This window comes from Taeniopygia guttata, chromosome 34 (assembly GCF_048771995.1).
Source record: "Taeniopygia guttata chromosome 34, bTaeGut7.mat, whole genome shotgun sequence".
NCBI lineage: Eukaryota > Metazoa > Chordata > Aves > Passeriformes > Estrildidae > Taeniopygia > Taeniopygia guttata.
Genome location: NC_133059.1, coordinates 2,678,388 through 2,700,414, shown reverse-complemented (window position 1 = coordinate 2,700,414; position 22,027 = coordinate 2,678,388). Strand labels below are relative to the sequence as shown.

The following is a 22,027-nucleotide window of genomic DNA, read 5'->3' as shown; positions in this document are numbered from 1 at the left end:
ACGTGGGGTGACCACCAGGTTTTAGGAAAAGCTGAGTTTTGGTGGGCCCCCAAATTTTGGTGGTTTGTTGGATGAACGTTCTTATCTTTGATTAATTCCCAGATTTTGGTCAATGTCCTTCACTGGGGAGCCGCAGCTCGTGGTGGACACCCAAATTCTGGTGGGTCCTCTCCATAGATGGACACCAAACCCTTGGAGAAAGCCCAACCCTTGGTGGACCCTCCAACCACTGGTGAATCCCCAGATTTTGGGGAATTCCAAGTCCTGGTGAAACCCCAACCACTGGTGAACCTCCAACCCTTGGGGGACCCTCTTCATGGATGAACCCAACCCAACCCTTGGAGAACTCCCTCCACTGATGTCCCCCTAACCCTTGGTGAAGCTTCAACCTTTGGAGAACTCCAACCCTTGGTGAACCCCCAACTCTTGGGGAACCCCAACCCTTGGAGAACCCCCAACTCTTGGGGAACCCCAGCCACTGGAGAACCCCCACCTCTTGATGAACCCCTTCCATTGATGAACCCCCAACCCTTGGAGAACCCTCAACTCTTGGAGAACCCCAACCCTTGGAGAACCCCAACTCTTGGTGAACCCCCAACTCTTGGAGAAGCCCCAACTCTTGGTAAACCCCAACCCTTCGAGAACCTCCAACTCTTGGGGAACCCTTTCCACTGATGAGCCCCAACCCTTGGAGAAACCCCAAATTCTGGTGGATCACTGATGATCCCCAACACTTGGTGAACCCCCAACTCTTGGGGACCCCTTCCATTGATGAACCCCCAACCCTTGGAGAACCCTCAACTCTTGGAGAACCCCAACCCTTGGAGAAGCCCCAACTCTTGGGGAACCCCAACTCTTGGAGAACCCCAACCCTTGGAGAACCCCCAACACTTGGGGAACCCCAACCCTTGGAGAACCCCCAACACTTGGAGAACCCCCAACTCTTGCTGAACCCCCAGATTCTGCTGGACCATTGATGAACCCCAACTCTTGGAGAACCCCTAACTCTTGATGAACCCCTTCCACTGATGAACCCCAACCCTTGGAGAACCCCCAACCCTTGGAGAAGCCCCAAATTCTGGTGGATCACTGATGATCCCCAACACTTGGAGAACCCCCAACTCTTGGGGAACCCCAACACTTGGAGAACCCCCAACCCTTGGAGAACCCCCAACTCTTGATGAACCCCTTCCACTGATGAACCCCCAACCCCTGGAGAACCCCCAACTCTTGGGGAACCCGAACCCTTGGAGAACCCCCAACTCTTGGGGAACCCCAACCCTTGGAGAACCCCCAGCTCTTGGAGAACCCCAACCCTTGGAGAACCCCCAACCCTTGGAGAACCCCCAACTCCTTGGGAACCCCAACCCTTTGAGAACCCCCAACTCTTGATGAACCCCTTCCACAGGCAAACCCGAACCCTTGGAGAACCCCCAACCCTTGGAGAAGCCCCAAATTCTGGTGGATCACTGATGAACCCCAACACTTGGTGAACCCCCAACTCTTGGAGAACCCCAACCCTTGGAGAACCCTCAACTCTTGGGGAACCCCTTCCACAGGCAAACCCGAACCCTTGGAGAACCCTCAACTCTTGGGGAATCCCAACTCTTGGAGAACCCTCAACTCTTGGGGAACCCCAACCCTTGGAGAACCCCCAACTCTTGATGAACCCCTTCCACTGATGAACCCCAACCCTTGGAGAAGCCCCAAATTCTGGTGGATCACTGATGATCCCCAACCCCTGGAGAAGCCCCAACTCTTGGGGAACCCCAACCCTTGGAGAACCTCCAACTGTTGCTGAACCCCCAGATCCTGCTGGACCATTGATGAACCCCAACTCTTGGAGAACCCCCAACTCTTGGGGAACCCCAACCACTGGAGAACCCCCAACTCTTGGGGAACCCCTTCCACAGGCAAATCTGATCCCTTGGAGAACCCCAAGCTCTTGGAGAACCCTCAACTCTTGGGGAACCCCTTCCACAGGCAAACCTGAACCCTTGGAGAACCCCCAACTCTTGGTAAACCCCAACACTTGGAGAACCCCCAACTCTTGGTAAACCCCAACACTTGGAGAACCCCTTCCATTGATGAACCCCCAACCCTTGGAGAAGCCCCAACTCTTGGAGAAGCCCCAACTCTTGGAGAAACCCAAACCCTTGGAGAACCCCCAACTCTTGGAGAACCCCAACCCTTGGAGAACCCCCAACACTTGGAGAACCCCCAACTCTTGGGTAACCCCAACCCTTGGAGAACCCCCAACTCTTGATGAAGCCCTTCCACTGATGGACCCCAACCCTTGGAGACCCTCCCCCAGACCTGTTGGACGCCTTCTTGCCGGCACCGTCCAGCTCGTGCTTGCGCAGCAGGAACCCCTCGTGTGTCACCGTGTGGGTGGGCGGTGGTGGCGGTGGTGGCGCGCTGCCCTGCGCCGGCGCCGACCGCGAGCGCCGCGGTTCCCCCGGGCCCTGCGCCGAGTCCCGGGGGCGCGGCCGCCGCCGCGGCTTCGGCCGGTCCCGCGCCCGGGGACGCTCCGGCCGGGGGGTCCTCTCCGGGAGGGCCTCGGGGCCCGCGGGGAGACGGGCGGGAGAGTCGCGGTCACGGGGCTGGGGACAGCAGGGGACAGTCAGGGGACACTGGGGATCTCCAGGGGGACACTGGGGGATCTCCAATGGGACATGGAGGGGATCTCCAGGGGGACATGGAGGGGACATTGAGGGGATCTCCAATGGGACATGGAGGGGACATTGAGGGGATCTCCAGGGGGACATGGAGGGGACATTGAGGGGATCTCCAATGGGACATGGAGGAGACATTGAGGGGACATTGAGGGGACACTGAGGGGATCTCCAATGGGACAATGAGGGGACATTGAGGGGATCTCCGGGGGACATTGAGGGGACAATGAGGGGATCTCCAGGGGAACATGGAGGGGACAGTGAGGAGATCTCCAGGGGGACATGGAGGGGACATTGAGGAGATCTCCAGGGGGACATTGAAGGGACATCCAGTGGGACACTGAGGGGATCTCCAATGGGACAATGAGGGGACACTGGGGGATCTCCAGGGGGACAATGAGGGGACATTGAGGGGACACTGGGGGATCTCCAGGGGGACAATGAGGGGACATTGAGGGGACATTGAGGGGGACATGAAGGGGACATTGAGGGGATCTCCAGTGGGACATGGAGGGGACATTGAGGGGATCTTCAGGGGGACATTGAGGGGAGACTGGGGGATCTCCAATGGGACATTGAGGGGACACTGAGGGGACACTGGGGGATCTCCAGGGGGACACGGAGGGGACATTGAGGGGATCTCCAGGGGGACATTGAGGGGACAATGAGGGGACATTGAGGAGATCTCCAATGGGACATGGAGGGGACATTCAGTGGGACAATGAGGGGACATTGAGGGGATCTCCAGGGGGACAATGAGGGGACATTGAGGGGATCTCCAGGGGGACATTGAAGGGACAACCAGTGGGACACTGAGGGGATCTGTGAGGGGACACTGAGGGGTCACCCACTGGGACAATGAGGGGACAGTGATGGATCTCCAGTGGGACACTGGAGGATCTCCGGCGAACATTGAGGGGACACCAAAGGGAATCCAAAGGGACACAAAGAGGAAACCTTGGGGCCACCAAAGGGTCACCAAAAGGCCACCAAGGACTCACCGAAGCCGGCACGGGGCCACCCGCCTCCTTCTCCTGCAGCTGCTCCACGATGTCGGCCAGGGTGGCTTTGCTGCTGGAGGACATTTGGGGACCACGGTGGCGTCACCCCACCGTGTCCCCTCCCCGCTGTCCCCGCTGTCCCCGCGGCGTCCCCTCGCTCACCCGCCGCTCTTCCCGTCGTGCCGCGGCGGCTCCGGCTCGCTGGACTCCTGCCGCTCCAGCCGGCGCTCCCGGCGCTCCCGGCGCCGCTCCACCGGCCCCGGCCGGACCTCACCGGGTTCTTCAGGCTTGGTGGCCACCACGGGCTCGGTGACGGTGGCCACGGGCGGCTCCTCGGCTCCTCCGGCGGTGGCCAGTGGTTGGACACGGTCCAGCTTGGGCTGGAGGCGCTCCGGCCGCAGCTCGTGCCGGACGTAGGCGACACGCGGCTCCGGCCGGGGAGTGTCCCCACCTCCCGCTCCTCCCGCTCCTCCCGCCGGATCCCCCGGGAATTTACGGGTCAGGAGCGGCGTCGGCGGCTGCTGGTTCTGCTCGGCCTTGAGCTTCTCGATCTGAGCGTGGGTGGGGTGGGGATGAGGTGGAAACAGTGGAGATGGAGATGGGATGGAGATGGAGATGAGATGGAAATGAGATGGAGGTGGTATGGAGACAGGGATGGAGATGGAGATGGAGATGGAGGAGATGTAGGAGATGGAGATGGAGGAGATGGAGATGGGGATAGAGATGGAGATGGAGATGGAGATGGAGATGAGGATAGAGATGGAGATTTGGATGGAGATGAGGATGGAGATGGAGACGGAGATGGAGATCAGATGGAGATGGAGGAGATGGAGATGGAGATGGAGATGAGGATGGAGACGGGGATGGAGATGAGATGGAGATGGAGGAGATGGAGATGGGGATAGAGATGGAGATTGGGATGGAGATGGGATGGAGATGGAGATGAGATGGAAATGAGATGGAGATGGAGATGGAGATGATGTTGGTGCAGATGATGGAGATGAGACGGGGACAGGGATGGAGATGGAGATGAGATGGAGATGGAGATGAGATGGAGATGGTATAGAGACGGGGATGGAGATGGAGATGGAGATGAGGATGGAAATGGAGACAGGGATGGAGATGAGGATGGAGATGAGGATGGAGATGAGATGGAGATGGAGGAGATGAAGATGGGGATAGAGATGGAGATTGGGATGGAGATGAGATGGAGATGGAGATGGAGATGAGATGGAGATGGGGATGGAGATGGAGATGGAGATGGAGATGAGGATGGAGATGGAGACGGGGATGGAGATGAGATGGAGATGGAGGAGATGGAGATGGGGATAGAGATGGAGATTGGGATGAAGATGAGATGGAAATGAGATGGAGATGAGGATGGAGATGAGGATGGAAATGGAGGAGATTTAGGAGATTAAGAGGAGGAGATGGGGATAGAGATGGAGACGGGGATGAAGATGAGATGGAAATGAGATGGAGATGGAGATGGAGATGATGTTGGTGGAGATGATGGAGATGAGACAGGGACAGGGATGGAGATGGAGATGAGATGGAGACAGAGGTGTGATGGAAATGAGATGGAGATGGGGATGGGGATGGAGATGGAGATGAGGATGGAGATGGAGATGGAGATGGGATGGAGATGAGATGGAGATGGAGGAGATGGAGGAGATGGAGATGGTGGAGACAGAGATGGAGATGGAGATGGAGATGAGGATGGAGATGAGGATGGAAATGGAGGAGATTTAGGAGATTAAGATGGAGGAGATGGAGATGGAGATGAGATGGAAATGAGATGGAGGTGGTATGGAGATGGGGGTGGAGATGGAGATGGAGATGGAGATGGAGATGGAGATGAGGATGGAGATGGGGATGGAGATGGAGATGAGGATGGAGATGGAGACGGGGATGGAGATGAGATGGAGATGGAGGAGATGTAGGAGATGGAGATGGAGGAGGTGAAGATGGGGATAGAGATGGAGATGGGATGGAGATGACATGGAGATGGAGATGGAGATGGAGATGGAGATGGGATGGAGATGGAGATGAGATGGAAATGAGATGGAGATGGTATAGAGACGGGGATGGAGATGGAGATGGAGATGGAGACGAGGATGGAGATGGAGATGGAGATGAGGATGGAGATAGAGACGGGGATGGAGATGAGATGGAGATGGAGGAGATGGAGGAGATGGAGATGGGGATAGAGATGGAGATTGGGATGGAGATGAGATGGAGATGGAGATGATGTTGGGAGATGATGGAGATGAGACGGGCACAGGGATGGAGATGGAGATGAGATGGAGACAGAGGTGTGATGGAGGTGGAGATGGGATGGAGACATGGATGGAGACAGAGATGGAGAGAATGAAGCCATCAATGGAAACAGCGACAGAGACGGGAACAGGATGAAGATCAAGGTCCGATCAGGAGATGGTTCTGCTGAGCCACAGCTGTCCCCACCCCGAGCAGGACCCAGCCCCGGGGATGTCCCCGGCGCCGCGGTGGCCGTACCGTGGTGAGGCGCCGCAGGGAGCTGAACCTCTCCTCCCAGGCGGCCGCCGCCTTCCGGAAGGCCTCGTGCCGCCGGATCAGCTGCTCCACCTCGTCCACGCTGCTGCCCAGCTCCTGGCTCTTCAGCAGCGGCTCCTGGGCCGTCAGCCACGCGTCGGCCACCACGGCCTCCTGCGCGAACTGGTGCACCTCGCGCACTGCCGGCACAGCCGGGGCCGCCCGTCACCGCCGCGGGCTCCTCGCGGAGGCTGGGGTCACCTCAGAGACCGGGGCCACCCATAATCTGGTGGCCCTCATAATGTGGTGTCACCCATAGTCTGGTGTCTCCCATAATTTGGTGTTCCACATGATTTGATGTTCCTCATAATTTGGTGTTCCCTGTAATTTGGTGATCCTGATAATTTGGTGTTCCTCATAATTTGGTGTTCCTCATAATTTGGTGATCCCCATAATTTGGTGTTCCTCATAATTTGGTGTTCCCCATAATTTGGTGTTCCTCATAATTTGGTGTTCATCATAATTTGGTGATCCTGATAATTTGGTGTTCCCCATAATTTGGTGTTCCCTGTAATTTGGTGATCCTGATAATTTGGTGGTCCCTGTAATTTCATGTTCCTCATAATTTGGTGTTCTCCATAATTTGGTGTTCCCCATAATTTGGTGTTCTCCATAATTTGGTGTTCCCCATAATTTGGTGTTCCCCATAATTTGGTGATCCTGATAATTTGGTGTTCCTCATAATTTGGTGATCCTGATAATTTGGTGTTCTTCATAATTTGGTGTTCTTCATAATTTGGTGTTCCCCATAATTTGGTGTTCTCCATAATTTGGTTTCTCCATAATTTGGTGTTCCCCATAATTTGATGTTCCTCATAATTTGGTGTTCCCTGTAATTTGGTGTTCCCCATAATTTGGTGTTCCCCATAATTTGATGTTCCTCATAATTTGGTGTTCCCCATAATTTGGTGTTCCTGATAATTTGGTGTTCCCCATAATTTGGTGTTCCCTGTGATTTGGTGTTCCCCATAATTTGGTGTTCCTCATAATTTGATGTTCCTCATAATTTGATGTTCCTCATAATTTCGTGTTCCCCATAATTTGGTGTTCTCCATAATTTGGTGTTCTCCATAATTTGGTGTTCCCCATAATTTGGTGTTCCCCATAATTTGGTGTTCCCTGTAATTTGGTGTTCCCCATAATTTGGTGATCCCAATAATTTGGTGTTCCCCATAATTTGGTGTTCCTCATAATTTGATGTTCCCCATAATTTGGTGTTCCTCATAATTTGGTGATCCTGATAATTTGGTGATCCTGATAATTTGGTGTTCCTCATAATTTGGTGTTCCTCATAATTTGGTGATCCTGATAATTTGGTGTTCCCCATAATTTTGTGATCCCAATAATTTGGTGTTCCTCATAATTTGGTGTTCCTCATAATTTGGTGTTCTCCATAATTTGGTGTTCCTCATAATTTGGTGTTCCCCGTAATTTGGTGTTTCCAATAATTTGGTGATCCTGATAATTTGGTGTTCCTCATAATTTGGTGTTCCTCATAATTTGGTGATCCCGATAATTTGGTGTTCCCCATAATTTGGTGTTCCCCATAATTTGGTGATCTCTGTAATTTCATGTTCCTCATAATTTTGTGTTCTCCATAATTTGGTGTTCCCCATAATTTGGTGTTCCTCATAATTTGGTGTTCCCCATAATTTGGTGTTCCTCATAATTTGGTGTTCCCCATAATTTGGTGATCTCTGTAATTTCATGTTCCTCATAATTTTGTGTTCTCCATAATTTGGTGTTCCCCATAATTTGGTGTTCCTCATAATTTGGTGTTCCCCATAATTTGGTGTTCCTCATAATTTGGTGTTCCCCATAATTTGGTGATCTCTGTAATTTCATGTTCCTCATAATTTTGTGTTCTCCATAATTTGGTGTTCCCCATAATTTGGTGTTCCTCATAATTTGGTGTTCCCCATAATTTGGTGTTCCTCATAATTTGGTGTTCCCCATAATTTGGTGTTCCTCATATTTGGTGTTCCCCATAATTTGGTGTTCCCCATAATTTTGTGATCCCAATAATTTGGTGTTCCTCATAATTTTGAGCTCTCCATAATTTGGTTTCTCCGAAATTTGATGTTCCTCATAATTTGGTGTTCCCCATAATTTGGTGTTCCCCATAATTTTGTGATCTCCATAATTTGGTTTCTCCGTAATTTGGTGTACTCCATAACTCAGTGTCTCCCATAACCTGGTGGCTCCCATAAATTGATTCCCATAACCCAATGTCCACCCCAAGTCCTGGTGTCCCCCCAACACTCAATGTCCACCCAACATCTGATGTCCCCCCACCACCCGACGACCCCCTGGTGTCCCCCTGGGGTGGCACTCACTCTGCTGCAGCCACTCCCAGTGCTTGTCCCACTTCTCCGTCATCTCCTTCTTCTTCGCCAGGAGCTTCTCCATGTGGGATTTGATCTGTGGGGAGGGGGGACATCGGTTGGGACACCCCAGAAGTTCCACCACGCCCCCTCCCCACATTGTCCACCCCACCGGCACCTCGTCGGCCGCCGGGCTCTTGCTGAGGATGAGGGTCTTGCCCAGCTCCAGGCAGGTGGCCACGTTCTTGGCCCGGGCCTCCATCTCCGTCTTGAGGCTTTGGTGGTCATTCATCAGCAGCTCCACCGAGGACACGTCCCTGGGGCGGGGAAGGACAAGGGTGGGGTGGAGAGGGGTCCTTGGTGGCTTGGAGGGGACATGGGCATGGGGAAGGGTGTGGGGTGCTCCTGATGGGCCAGGACATGTCCTTGGGGCCATGGTGGGACAGGACATGTCCTTGGGGCCATGGTGGGACAGGACATGTCCTTGGGTCCATGGTGGGACAGGATTTGGTCCTTGGGTCCATGGTGGGACAGGATTTGGTCCTTGGGTCCATGGTGGGACAGGACATGGTCCTTGGGTCCATGGTGGGACAGGATTTGGTCCTTGGGTCCATGGTGGGACAGGACATGTCCTTGGGGCCATGGTGGGACAGGACGTGGTCCTTGGGTCCATGGTGGGACAGGACATGGTCCTTGGGGCCGTGGTGGGACAGGACATGTCCTTGGGTCCATGGTGGGATGGGACATGGTCCTTGGGGCCATGGTGGGACAGGACATGGTCCTTGGGTCCATGGTGGGACAGGACGTGGTCCTTGGGTCCATGGTGGGACAGGACATGTCCTTGGGGCCATGGCGGGATGGGACATGGACCCTCAGATGGACCAGGACATGGGACCTTGTGATGGACCAGGACTTGGTCCTTGGGGCCATGGTGGGACAGGACATGTCCTTGGGTCCATGGTGGGACAGGACATGTCCTTGGGTCCATGGTGGGACAGGATTTGGTCCTTGGGGCCATGGTGGGACAGGACATGTCCTTGGGTCCATGGTGGGATGGGACATGGTCCTTGGGGCCATGGTGGGACAGGATTTGGTCCTTGGGGCCATGGTGGGACAGGACATGTCCTTGGGTCCATGGTGGGATGGGACATGGACCCTCAGATGGACCAGGACACATGTGATGGACCAGGACATGGGACCTTGTGATGGACCAGAACGTGTCCTTGGGTGCACGGTGGGATGGGACACGGACCCTCAGATGGACCAGGACACAAAACCTTGTGATGGACCAGGACATGGGACCTTGTGATGGACCAGGACTTGGTCCTTGGGTCCATGGTGGGATGGGACATGGACCCTCAGATGGACTGGGACACAAGACCTTGTGATGGACCAGGACATGTCCTTGGCTCTATGGCGGGCCAGGACATGTCCTTGGGTCCATGGTGGGACAGGACATGGGACCTTGGGTCCATGGTGGGACAGGACACGGACCCTCAGATGCACCAGGACATGGGACCTTGTGATGGACCAGAACACATCCTTGGGTGCATGGTGGGACAGGACACGGACCCTCAGATGCACCAGGACACAAAACCTTGTGATGGACCAGGACATGGGACCTTGTGATGGACCAGGACATGGGACCTTGTGATGGACCAGAACGTGTCCTTGGGTGCATGGTGGGCCAGGACATGGTCCTTGGGTCCATGGTGGGACAGGACACGGACCCTCAGATGGACCGGGACACAGAACCTGTGATGGACCAGGACATGGTCCTTAGGTCCATGGTGGGACAGGACATGGTCCTTGGGTCTATGGTGGGATGGGACATGGACCCTCAGATGGACCAAGACATGGACCCTCAGATGGACCAGGACATGGGACCTTGGGATGGACCAGAACATGTCCTTGGGTGCACGGTGGGACAGGACACGGACCCTCAGATGGACCGGGACAAGGAACCTGTGATGAACCAGGACATGGTCCTTAGGGCCATGGTGGGACAGGACCCAGATCCTCAGATGGACCGAGACATGGGACCTTGGCATGGACCAGAACATGTCCTGGGTCTATGGTGGGACAGGACACGGACCCTCAGATGGACCAGGACATGGGACCTTGTGATGGACCAGAACGTGTCCTTGGGTCCATGGTGGGATGGGACATGGACCCTCAGATGGACCAGGACACAAAACCTTGTGATGGACCAGGACATGGGACCTTGGGATGGACCAGGACATAGTCATTGGTCCATGGTGGGACAGGACACGGACCCTCAGATGGACCAGGACACAAAACCTTGTGATGGACCAGGACATGGTCCTTGGGATGGACCAGAACATGTCCTTGGGATGGACCAGAACATGTCCTTGGGTCTATGATGGGCCAGGACATGGTCCTTGGGTCCATGGTGGGATGGGACATGGACCCTCAGATGGACCAGGACATGGGACCTTGGGATGGACCAGGACATGGGACCTTGGGATGGACCAGGACATGGTCCTTGGGTGCACGGTGGGACAGGACACGGACCCTCAGATGCACCAGGACATGGGACCTGTGATGGACCAGGACATGGTCCTTGGGATGGACCAGAATGTGTCCTTGGGTGCACGGTGGGACAGGACATGCACCCTCAGATGCACCAGGACATGGAACCTGTGATGAACCAGGACATGGGACCTTGGGTCTATGGTGGGACAGGACATGGACCCCCAGATGGACCAGGACACAAGACCTTGTGATGGACCAGGACATGGTCCTTGGGTCCATGGCGGGACAGGACCCAGATCCTCAGATGGACCGAGACACAAGACCTTGTGATGGACCAGGACATGGTCCTTGGGATGGACCAGAACAAGTCCTTGGGTCCATGGTGGGATGGGCCTCAGATGGACCAGGACACGGAACCTTGGGATGGACCAGGACACGGAACCTTGTGATGGACCAGGACATGGGACCTTGGGATGGACCAGGACATGGGACCTTGTGATGGACCAGGACGTGTCCTTGGGTCCATGGTGGGACTCAGATGCACCAGGACATGGAACCTGTGAAGAACCATGCCTTGACCCTACCTGGGCTTCTCCCCGGCGCCCATCTGGTGGATCACCCCGTCCATCCAGGCCAGCAGATCCCTGACGGCGCCCACGAATCGGATCTTCTCGGCCACGCTGGCCACGTGCAGCCGGCACTCCTCGCACGCCGCCAGGAGCTCCTTCCACGCATGGAGAACCTCCTGCTCGCGGCCGGCGATGGCCTCGGCGTTGTCCCCGGCGTAGAGCGTCCGCAGCTGCGCCGCGCCCTCCTGCAGCTGCCGCACCTGGGCCACCAGCAGCTCCACGTCGTGCTGGAAGGCGCCCAGGGCCCTCTGCAGCGCCCCGGCGGAGCTCCGGCCGTCCCGCGCCGCCAGCTCCGGCAGCCGCCGCCGCTTCTCCTCGATCTGCCCCAGCACCTCCTTGCAGTCGTTGAAGAACTTGTGCAGCTCGTGGGACGCCGCCAACATCTGGGCGCGGGTCTCCATCAGCTCCAGGAGGTCGGCCCAGGCCTCGTTGACGCCGTCCTTCCACTCGGCGATGGTGGCGGCGTCGCGGTGGCCGTAGTCGATCAGCTCGTCCACCATCTGGTTGACGGCGGCGATGCGCTCCTGGCCCACGCTGCCCGTCTCGCTGGCGAACTCCAGGAACTTCTCCTGCAGCAGCTGCGGTGGCCCATGGGGCGGGGTGGGGCAGGGGTCAGCGGTGGGACCACCAGGAGGTGCCAGGACCACCACCAGGAGGTGCCAGGACCATCAGGATGGGGCAGGGGTCAGCGGTGGGACCACCAGCCAGGGGACAGAGGAGATGGCCAGGGCCACCAGGAGGTGCCAGGACCACCAGGATCCCCATTCAGGGCACCGAGGAGATGGCCAGGACCACCAGGAGGTGCCAGAACCACCAGGAGGTGCCAGGGCCACCAGGATGGGGCAGGGGTCAGCGGTGGGTACCACCAGCCAGGGCACCGAGGAGATGGCCAGGACCACCAGGAGGTGCCAGGACCACCAGGATCCCCATTCAGGGCACCGAGGAGATGGCCAGGACCACCAGGATGGTGCCAGGACCACCAGGAGGTACCAGGAGCACCACCAGGATGGTGCCAGGACCACCAGGAGGTGTCAGGACCACCAGGATGGTGCCAGGACCACCAGGAGGTGCCAGAACCACCAGGATGGTGCCAGGACCACCAGGAGGTGCCAGGACCACCAGGATGGTGCCAGGACCACCAGGAGGTGTCAGGACCACCAGGATCCCCATTCAGGGGACAGAGGGGATGTCCAGGACCACCAAGGAGGTGCCAGGACCACCAGAAGGTGCCAAGACCACCAGGATGGTGCCAGGACCACCAGGAGGTGCCAGAACCACCAGGATGGTGCCAGAACCACCAGGATGGTGCCAGGAGCACCAGGAGGTGCCAGGACCACCAGGAGGTGCCAGGACCACCAGGAAGTGCCAGAACCACCAGGATGGTGCCAGGACCACCAGGAGGTGCCAGGACCACCAGGAAGTGCCAGAACCACCAGGAGGTGCCAGGACCACCAGGAGGTGCCAGGACCACCAGGAGGTGCCAGGACCACCAGGATCCCCATTCAGGGGACAGAGGGGATGTCCAGCACCACCAGGAGGTGCCAGGACCATCAAGAAGGTGCCAGGACCACCAGGATGGTGCCAGGACCACCAGGATGGTGCCAGAACCACCAGGATGGTGCCAAGACCACCAGGATAATACCAGGACCACCAGGAGGTGCCAGGACCACCAGGAGGTGCCAGGACCACCAGGAGGTGCCAGGACCACCAAGGAGGGGCCAGGACCACCAGGATGGTGCCAGGACCACCAAGGAGGTGCCAGAACCACCAGGAGGTGCCAGGGCCACCAGGATGGTGCCAGGACCACCAGGATGGTGACAGAACCACCAGGATGGTGCCAGGACCACCAGGATGGTGACAGAACCACCAGGATGGTGCCAGGACCACCAGGATGGTGCCAGAACCACCAGGACGTGCCAGAACCACCAGGAGGTGTCAGGGCCACCAGGATAATACCAGGACCATCAGGATGGTGCCAGGACCACCAGGATAGTTCCAGGACCACCAGGAGGTGCCAGGGCCACCAGGAGGTGCCAGGGCCACCAGGAGGTGCCAGAACCACCAGGATGGTGCCAGGACCACCAGGATCCCCATTCAGGGGACAGAGGGGATGTCCAGGACCACCAAGGAGGTGCCAAGACCACCAGGATGATGCCAAGACCACCAGGATGGTGCCAGGACCACCAGGATGGTGCCAAGACCACATGGATGGTGCCAGAGCCACCAGGATAATACCAGAACCACCAAGGAGGTACCAGGGCCACCAGGAGGTGCCAGGAAAGGTCCCCAGAACCCTCACAACGGCCCCACAAGTCAGAACCTCCCGCACAACCCCCACCAAGTTCTCCATCGCCCTCCCAGGGGCGTCACCAAACCCACCCCACCCCACCCCAGACCACGTCGGACCTTCCACCGCCCTCACCGTGACGTGCTCGAAGTCCTGGCCGAGCTCGGGCGAGCCGGCCACCACCTCCTTCTCGGCGATCCAGTGCTCCAGCTCGTCCACCTCGCGGCTGAGCTGGTAGAGCCAGTACTGCTGCTCCAGGTGGACCTTCCGTTCCTCCACCAGCTCCTTCAGAGACACGTAGAGCCGGTCAACCTGCGACTGCCGCCTGCTGACCTGTTCGCTGGGCACGGAGACACGGCGCCCGTCAGCCCTGGTGGCCAAGCGGTGGCACCCCAGGGTGGGGCGGGTGGGTGGGTGGTGGGGTGGGGTGGGGTGGGCGGACCTCTGGGGGTGGCCGAGCTCCAGGAGGGCGCGGCACTGGCGGGAGAGCTGCGCGATGGTCTCCTCGTAGTTGTCGATGGTTTGCTCGGTGAGGAGGTGCTTCTTGAGGAGGTGGAGGGTGCTCTGCTCGTCCTGCCGGGGGTGGGGTGGGTTGAGTGGTGGTCAACGTGACGCGACGCGACACGACACGACGTGACACGTGCAGTCAACCCAACCCAACCCAACCACCCAACCAACCCAACCCAACCAACCCAATCCAACCCAACCAGTGTAACCAACCCAACCCAATGCGACCCGTGCAGTCAACCCAACCCAACCCAACCAACCCAACCCAACCCAACCAACCCAACCAACCCAACTCAACTCAAACAGGGCAACCAACCCAACCAACCCAACCCAACCAACCCAACCAGTGAAACCAACTCAACCCAACCCAACCCAACCCAACCAGTGTAACCAACCCAATGCAACACGACCCATGCAGTCAACCCAACCCAACCCAACCCAACCCAACCCAACCCAACCAACCCAACCCATCCTCACCCAACCGACCCAACCACGCCAACCCAGCCTCATCCAGCTCAAACCCAACAACACAATTTAACCAACCCAACACAAACAACCCAACCTCACCCAACCCAGTCCAACCTCACCCAACCCAGTCCAACCTCACCCAACCCAACCAACCCAATTAAACCAACCCAACCAACCCTTCCAATCCACCCAATCCAACCAACCAAACTGACCCAACCCAACCAATTCACCCAACCCAACCTCATCCAGCTCAAACCCAACAGCGCAATTTAACCAACCCAACCCAACCAACCCAACCTCACCCAACCCAACCAACCCAATTAAAGCAACCCAGCCCAACCCTTCCAATTCACCCAATCCAACCAACCAAGCTGACCCAACCCAACCCAATTCACCCAACCACGCCAACCCAACCTAACCCAGTCCAACCTCACCCAACCCACCCTCACCCAACCCAACTAACCCAATCCATCCTCACCCAACCGACCCAACCACCCCAACCCAACCTCATCCAGCTCAAACCCAACAACGCAATTTAACCAACCCAACACAACCAACCCAACCTCACCCAACCCAGTCCAACCTCACCCAACCCAACCTCACCCAACCCAGCTAACCCAACCCATCCTCACCCAACCGACCCAACCACCCCAACCCAACCTCATCCAGCTCAAACCCAACAGCGCAATTTAACCAACCCAACCCAACCAACCCAACCCAGTCCAACCTCACCCAACCCACCCTCACCCAGCCCAACTAACTCAATCCATCCTCACCCAACCACCCAACCCAACCAACCCAACCTCATCCAGCTCAAACCCAACAGTGCAATTTAACCAACCCAACCCAACCAACCCAACCTCACCCAACCCAGTCCAACCTCACCCAACCCAATTTACCCAATTTACCCAATTAAACCAACCCAACCCTTCCAATTCACCCAATCCAACCAACCAAACTGACCCAACCCAACCCACCCAACCACGCCAACCCAACCTCATCCAGCTCAAACCCAACAGCGCAATTTAACCAACCCAACCCAACCAACCCAACCTCACCCAACCCAACCAACCCAATTTACCCAATTAAACCAACCCGACCCAACCCTTCCAATTCACCCAATCCAACCAACCAAACTGACCCAACCCAACCCACCCAATTCACCCAACCACAACCCAACCCCACCTAACCCAGTCCAACCTCACCCAGTCCAACCTCACCCAACCCAACCAACCCAATTAAACCAACCCGACCCAACCCACCCAATTCACCCAATCCAACCAACCAAACTGACCCAACCCAACCCACCCAATTCACCCAACCACAACCCAACCTCATCCAGCTCAAACCCAACAACGCAATTTAACCAACCCAACCCAACCTCACCCAACCCACCCTCACCCAACTAACCCAACCCATCCTCACCCAACCCAACTAACCCAACCCAACCTCACCCAACCCAACTAACCCAACCCAACCCACCCTCACCCAACCCAACTAACCCAACCCATCCTCACCCAACCGACCTAACCACCCAACCCAACCTCACCCAACCCAACTAACCCAACCACCCCAACCCAACCTTATCCAGCTCAAACCCAACAACGCAATTTAACCAACCCAGTCCAACCTCACCCAACCCAATTTACCCAATTAAACCAACCCGACCCAACCCTTCCAATTCACCCAATCCAACCAACCAAGCTGACCCAACCCAACCCACCCAGTTCACCCAACCACAACCCAACCTCATCCAGCTCAAACCCAACAGCGCAATTTAACCAACCCAACACAACCCCACCCAACCCAACCCAACCAGTGTAACCAACCCAACCAACCCAACTCAAACAGTGCAACCAACCCAACCCAACCCAACCAACCCAACCCAACCCAACCCAACCAACCCAACCCAACCCAACCAGTGTAACCAACCCAACCCAACCAACCAACCCAACACAACCAGTGTAACCAACCCAACCCACCCAACCCAACCAGTGTAACCAACCCAACCCACCTTGCCCTTCTCCTCGTTCATCAGGAGCAGCTCCTGCTCTCCCAGCCACGCCTCCACCTCGGCCACGTCGAAGTAGTACTGCTCCAGCTGGTAGGTGGCATCCAGGGCCTGCTGCCGGCGCTCGGTCTTCTCCTGCAGCTCCGCCCACATGGTGGCCAGCCGCTCCAGGAGGCCCCGCACCGCCTCGGCCTCGGGGCTCCTGATGGAGGCGACGGCGGCGGCGCGTTCCAGCACCTCGTCCACGCGCGGCCGGTGCACCTGGATCTCCCGGCGCAGGTTCTGCAGGGGTGGGGTGGGATGGAGGTGGGTGGTGGGCTCAGGGTGGGGTGTCCCACCAGCCCCAGTGGTGGTGTGGGTGCTGACCTGGTTCTTCTTGATGAACTGTTGGACGGTCTGGAGGTTGGTGCCGTGGTCCTTCAGCATGGCCAAGGGCAGGCGGTCCTGGACCCACATCTGGGCAGGGGTGGGTCTCGGTGTCATCGCTGTGCCCCATCCCACCTCATCCCAGTTTCTGTGTTCACCACCATCTCGTCCCCATCTCCATCCCATCCCCATCCTAATCTTCATCTCCATCTCCATTTCCATCCCATCCTCATCTCCATCCCCATCTTCATCCCCCTTCCCATCCCCATCTCCATCTCCATCCTCATCTCCATCCCATCTCCATCTCCATCCCATCCCCATCCCCATCCCCATCTCCATCCCATCCCCATCTCCATCCCCATCTTCATCCCCATCTCCATCCCATCCTAATCTTCATCTCCATCTCCATTTCCATCCCATCCCCATCTTCATCCCCATCTTCATCCCCATTTCCATCCCATCTCCATTTCCATCCCCATCTCCATCCCATCCCCATCTCCATCTCCATCCCACCTCATCCACATTTCTGTGTTCATCTCTGTCCCATCCCGATCTCCATCTCATCTCCATCTCCACCCCATTCATCTCAAACTCCATCCCATCTCCATCCCATCTGTCTTCATCTCTGTCCCATCCCCATCTCCATCCCATCCATCTCCACCTCCATCCCATCTCCATTTCCATCTCCATCCCATCTCCATCCCATCTGTCTTCATCTCCATCCATCTCCACCTCCATCCCATCGCCATCATCTCCACCTCCATCCCTTCTCCATCTTCATCTCCATCCCATCTCCATCTCCATCCCATCTCCATCATCTCCATCTCATCTCCATCATCTCCATCTCCATCTCCATCTCCATCTCCATCTCCATCTCCGTCTCCATCTCCATCTCCGTCTCCATCCCATCCCCATCTCCATCCCCATCCTCATCTCCATTTCCATCCCATCCCCATCTCCATCTCCATCCCACCTCATCCACATTTCTGTGTTCATCTCTGTCCCATCCCCATCTCCATCCCATCTCCATCATCTCCATCTCCATCATCTCCATCTCAATCCCATCTCCATCATCTCCATCTCCATCCCATCATCTCCACCTCCATCCCATCTCCATCATCTCCATCTCCATCTCCATCTCCATCTCATCTCCATTTCCATCTCCATCTCCACGCCATTCATCTCAAACTCCATCCCATCTCCATCTTCATCCCCATCCCACCTTCATCTTCATCCCATCTCCATCTCCACCTCTGTCTCGGTGCCCATCCCATCTCCAACCCCACCCCACCCCACCCCGATACTCACCACCTCATCCTCCAGCTCGTGGCTGACCTGGTGGACCTCCTTGGAGGCCAGCAGGATCCTCCTGCGCTCCTTGAGGGGCTCGATGAGGCGCACGATGCGCGTCCCCACCGCGCTCTGCCGCTCTCCCACCGCGTCCCGCCCGGCCGCCTGTGCCGGCAGCGCCGCCGCCTGCGCCTGCAGCTCGCCCACCTCCTTGGACCACTCCTCCACCTGCGACTCCATCGTCTGGGGACACGTGGGGACACCACGGGCTCGGGGGCGGCCCTGATGGGACCTCCAGACCCCGGCGTGGAGCGTTCCACCAAAAAACGTCGTGGCCCCATAGTGTGTTGGCCCCATAATTTGGTGTCCACCATAACCTGGTGTCACCACCATAATTTGGTGTCCACCATAAGTGGTGCTACCCCACATAATCTGGTGTCCACCATAACCTGGTGCCATCCCCCATAATTTGGTGTCCACCATAACCTGGTGCCATCCCCCATAATTTGGTGTCCACCATAACTTGGTGTCACCCCACGTAATGTGGTGGCCCCATAATTTGGTGTCCACCATAAGTGGTGCCACCCCACATAATTTGGTGTCCACCATAACCTGGTGCCACCCACCATGATTCAGTGTCCACCAAAAGTGGTGCCACCTCCCCCAGTTTGGTGTCCACCATAAGTGGTGTCACCACCATAATTTGGCGTCCACCATAACCTGGTGCCACCCCCCATAATTCGGTGTCCACCATAACCTGGTGCCACCCTCCAGAATTTGGTGTCCACCATAAGTGGTGCCACCCCCCATAATTTAGTGTCCACCATAAGTGGTGCCACCCCCCATAATGTGTTGGCCCCATAATTTGGTGTCCACCATAACCTGGTGTCACCCCATAATTTGGTGTCCACCATAAATGGTGTCACCCCCATAATTTGGTGTCCACCAGAAGTGGTGCCACCCCCCATAATTTGGTGTCCACCATAACTTGGTGCCACCCCCGTAATTTGGTGTCCACCATAAGTGGTGCCACCCCCCATAATTTGGTGTCCACCATAAGTGGTGCCACCCCCCATAATTTGGTGTCCACCATAAGTGGTGTCACCCCCCATAATTTGGTGTCCACCATAACCTGGTGCCACCCCCCATAATTTGGTGCCCACCATAACCTGGTGTCCCCCCAAGACCTGATGTCCCCCAAGTCCTGGTGTCCCCCAAGTCCTGATGTCCCCTCAAGTCCTGATGTCCCCCCACGTCCTGATGTCCCCCAAGTCCTGATGTCCCCCCAAGTCCTGGTGTCCCCCAAATCCTGGTGTCCCCCAAGTCCTGATGTCCACCAACACCTGATGTCCCCCCAACACCTGATGTCCCCCAGGTCCTGATGTCCCCCAAGTCCTGATGTCCCCCCAACACCTGATGTCCCCCAACACCTGATGTCCCCCAAGTCCTGATGTCCCCCAAGTCCTGATGTCCCCCCAAGTCCTGATGTCCCCCAAGTCCTGGTGTCGCCCAAGTCCTGGTGTCCCCCAAGTTCTGATGTCCCCCCAACACCTGATGTCCCCCCAAGTCCTGATGTCCCCCAGCACCTGATGTCCCCCCAAGTCCTGATGTCCCCCAAGTCCTGGTGTCCCTCCAAGTCCTTCTGTCCCCCCAAGTCCTGGTGTCCCCCCAAGTCCTGGTGTCCCCCCAAGTCCTGATGTCCCCCCAAGTCCTGATGTCCCCCCAAGTCCTGATGTCCCCCAAGTCCTGGTGTCCCCCCAAGTCCTGATGTCCTTCCAACACCTGATGTCCCCCCAACACCTGATGTCCCCCAAGTCCTGATGTCCCCCCAACATCTGATGTCCCCCCAAGGCCTGCTGTCCCCCCAAGTCCTGATGTCCCCCAACACCTGATGTCCCCCCAAGTCCTGATGTCCCCCCAAATCCTGGTGTCCCCCCAAGTTCTGCTGTCCCCCCAACACCTGATGTCCCCCCAAGTCCTGATGTCCCCCCAAGTCCTGGTGTCCCCCAAGTCCTGATGTCCCCCCAAGTCCTGATGTCCCCCCAAGTCCTGGTGTCCCCCAACTCCTGATGTCCCCCCAAGTCCTGATGTCCCCCCAAATCCTGGTGTCCCCCCAAGTTCTGCTGTCCCCCCAACACCTGATGTCCCCCCAAGTCCTGATGTCCCCCCAAGTCCTGGTGTCCCCCAACTCCTGATGTCCCCCAAGTCCTGGTGTCCCCCCAACACCTGATGTCCCCCCAACTCCTGATGTCCCCCAGGTCCTGGTGTCCCCCCAAGTCCTGATGTCCCCCAAGTCCTGATGTCCCCCCAACCCCTGATGTCCCTCCAAGTCCTGATGTCCCCCAAGTCCTGATGTCCCCCCAACACCTGATGTCCCCCAAGTCCTGATGTCCCCCAAGTCCTGATGTCCCCCCAAGTCCTGATGTCCCCCAAGTCCTGATGTCCCCCAAGTCCTGATGTCCCCCAAGTCCTGATGTCCCCCAAGTCCTGCTGTCCCCCCAAGTCCTGATGTCCCCCCAACACCTGATGTCCCCCCAAGTCCTGATGTCCCCCCAAGTCCTGGTGTCCCCCAAGTCCTGATGTCCCCCCAACTCCTGATGTCCCCCAACACCTGATGTCCCCCAACACCTGATGTCCCCCCAAGTCCTGATGTCCCCCCAAGTCCTGATGTCCCCCCAAGTCCTGGTGTCCCCCAACACCTGATGTCCCCCAACACCTGATGTCCCCCAAGTCCTGATGTCCCCCAAGTCCTGATGTCCCCCAAGTCCTGATGTCCCCCAAGTCCTGATGTCCCCCCAAGTCCTGATGTCCCCCCAAGTCCTGGTGTCCCCCCAACACCTGATGTCCCTCCAAGTCCTGATGTCCCCCCAAGTCCTGATGTCCCCCCAACACCTGATGTCCCCATTCCTGCTGTCCCCACTCCTGGTGTCCCACCCCACCTGCAGCCTCTTCAGCTGGTGGCTGACGCTGCGGAGGTCTCCGCCGCCGCCGCTGCCGACGTTCTCCAGCTGCTCCTCCAGCCGGCCCAGCCGCGCCTCCACGTCGGCGTAGCTCCTGACCAGGCGCTCGGTGGCCGCGGCCTCGGCCAGGCGCCGGCTCCGGGCCTGGCTGGTGGTCTCCAGCTCCTGCCAACATCTCCTGAGCTCCTCCAGCTGCCGCCGCACCGCCCCGCTCAGCTCCGGCTTGGCCTGCACCAGCTCCTCACCTTCCTGGAATCAAGGTGGGACCCCAAAATTCGTCAGGAGATGTTGGGGATTGAAGGTGGGGCCCCAAAATTCATCAGGAGAGGTTTGGGATTGAAGGTGGGACCCCAAAATTCATCAGGAGAGGTTTGGGATTGAAGGTGGGACCCCAAAATTCATCAGGAGAGGTTTGGGATTGAAGGTGGGACCCCAAAAT

The 22,027-nt window shown here is 57.3% G+C and overlaps 2 protein-coding genes and 1 long non-coding RNA gene across 7 annotated transcripts in view; 1 reads left to right on the top strand and 2 right to left on the bottom strand.

Moving 5' to 3' along the window:
• The window catches only part of LOC121468955 (uncharacterized), a 2,238,800-nt gene that overhangs the window by 12,176 nt on the left and 2,204,597 nt on the right, over positions 1 to 22,027 (bottom strand). The window lies entirely within an intron of this gene.
• SPTBN4 (spectrin beta, non-erythrocytic 4) overlaps positions 1 to 22,027 on the bottom strand; it is a 64,106-nt gene that overhangs the window by 6,798 nt on the left and 35,281 nt on the right. For 3 of the 5 annotated variants that reach the window (XM_072920968.1, XM_072920966.1, XM_072920969.1), the window contains 13 exons: positions 21,568 to 21,837; positions 18,647 to 18,871; positions 17,339 to 17,428; positions 16,976 to 17,254; positions 14,429 to 14,559; positions 14,122 to 14,326; positions 11,655 to 12,277; positions 8,753 to 8,891; positions 8,587 to 8,671; positions 6,194 to 6,390; positions 3,839 to 4,227; positions 3,677 to 3,749; positions 2,317 to 2,603 (listed from right to left, as the gene is read on the bottom strand). In XM_072920968.1, coding sequence (XP_072777069.1) covers positions 2,317 to 2,603; positions 3,677 to 3,749; positions 3,839 to 4,227; positions 6,194 to 6,390; positions 8,587 to 8,671; positions 8,753 to 8,891; positions 11,655 to 12,277; positions 14,122 to 14,326; positions 14,429 to 14,559; positions 16,976 to 17,254; positions 17,339 to 17,428; positions 18,647 to 18,871; positions 21,568 to 21,837 — 2,993 coding nt within the window. The remainder of the gene's footprint in view (positions 1 to 2,316; positions 2,604 to 3,676; positions 3,750 to 3,838; positions 4,228 to 6,193; positions 6,391 to 8,586; positions 8,672 to 8,752; positions 8,892 to 11,654; positions 12,278 to 14,121; positions 14,327 to 14,428; positions 14,560 to 16,975; positions 17,255 to 17,338; positions 17,429 to 18,646; positions 18,872 to 21,567; positions 21,838 to 22,027) is intronic. The other 2 variants (XM_072920970.1, XM_072920967.1) reach the window with 1 other exon arrangement.
• Positions 5,569 to 6,314, top strand: LOC140681347 (uncharacterized). The gene is made up of 2 exons (XR_012052533.1): positions 5,569 to 5,637; positions 5,871 to 6,314. It is a non-coding gene; the product is annotated as an uncharacterized lncRNA (long non-coding RNA).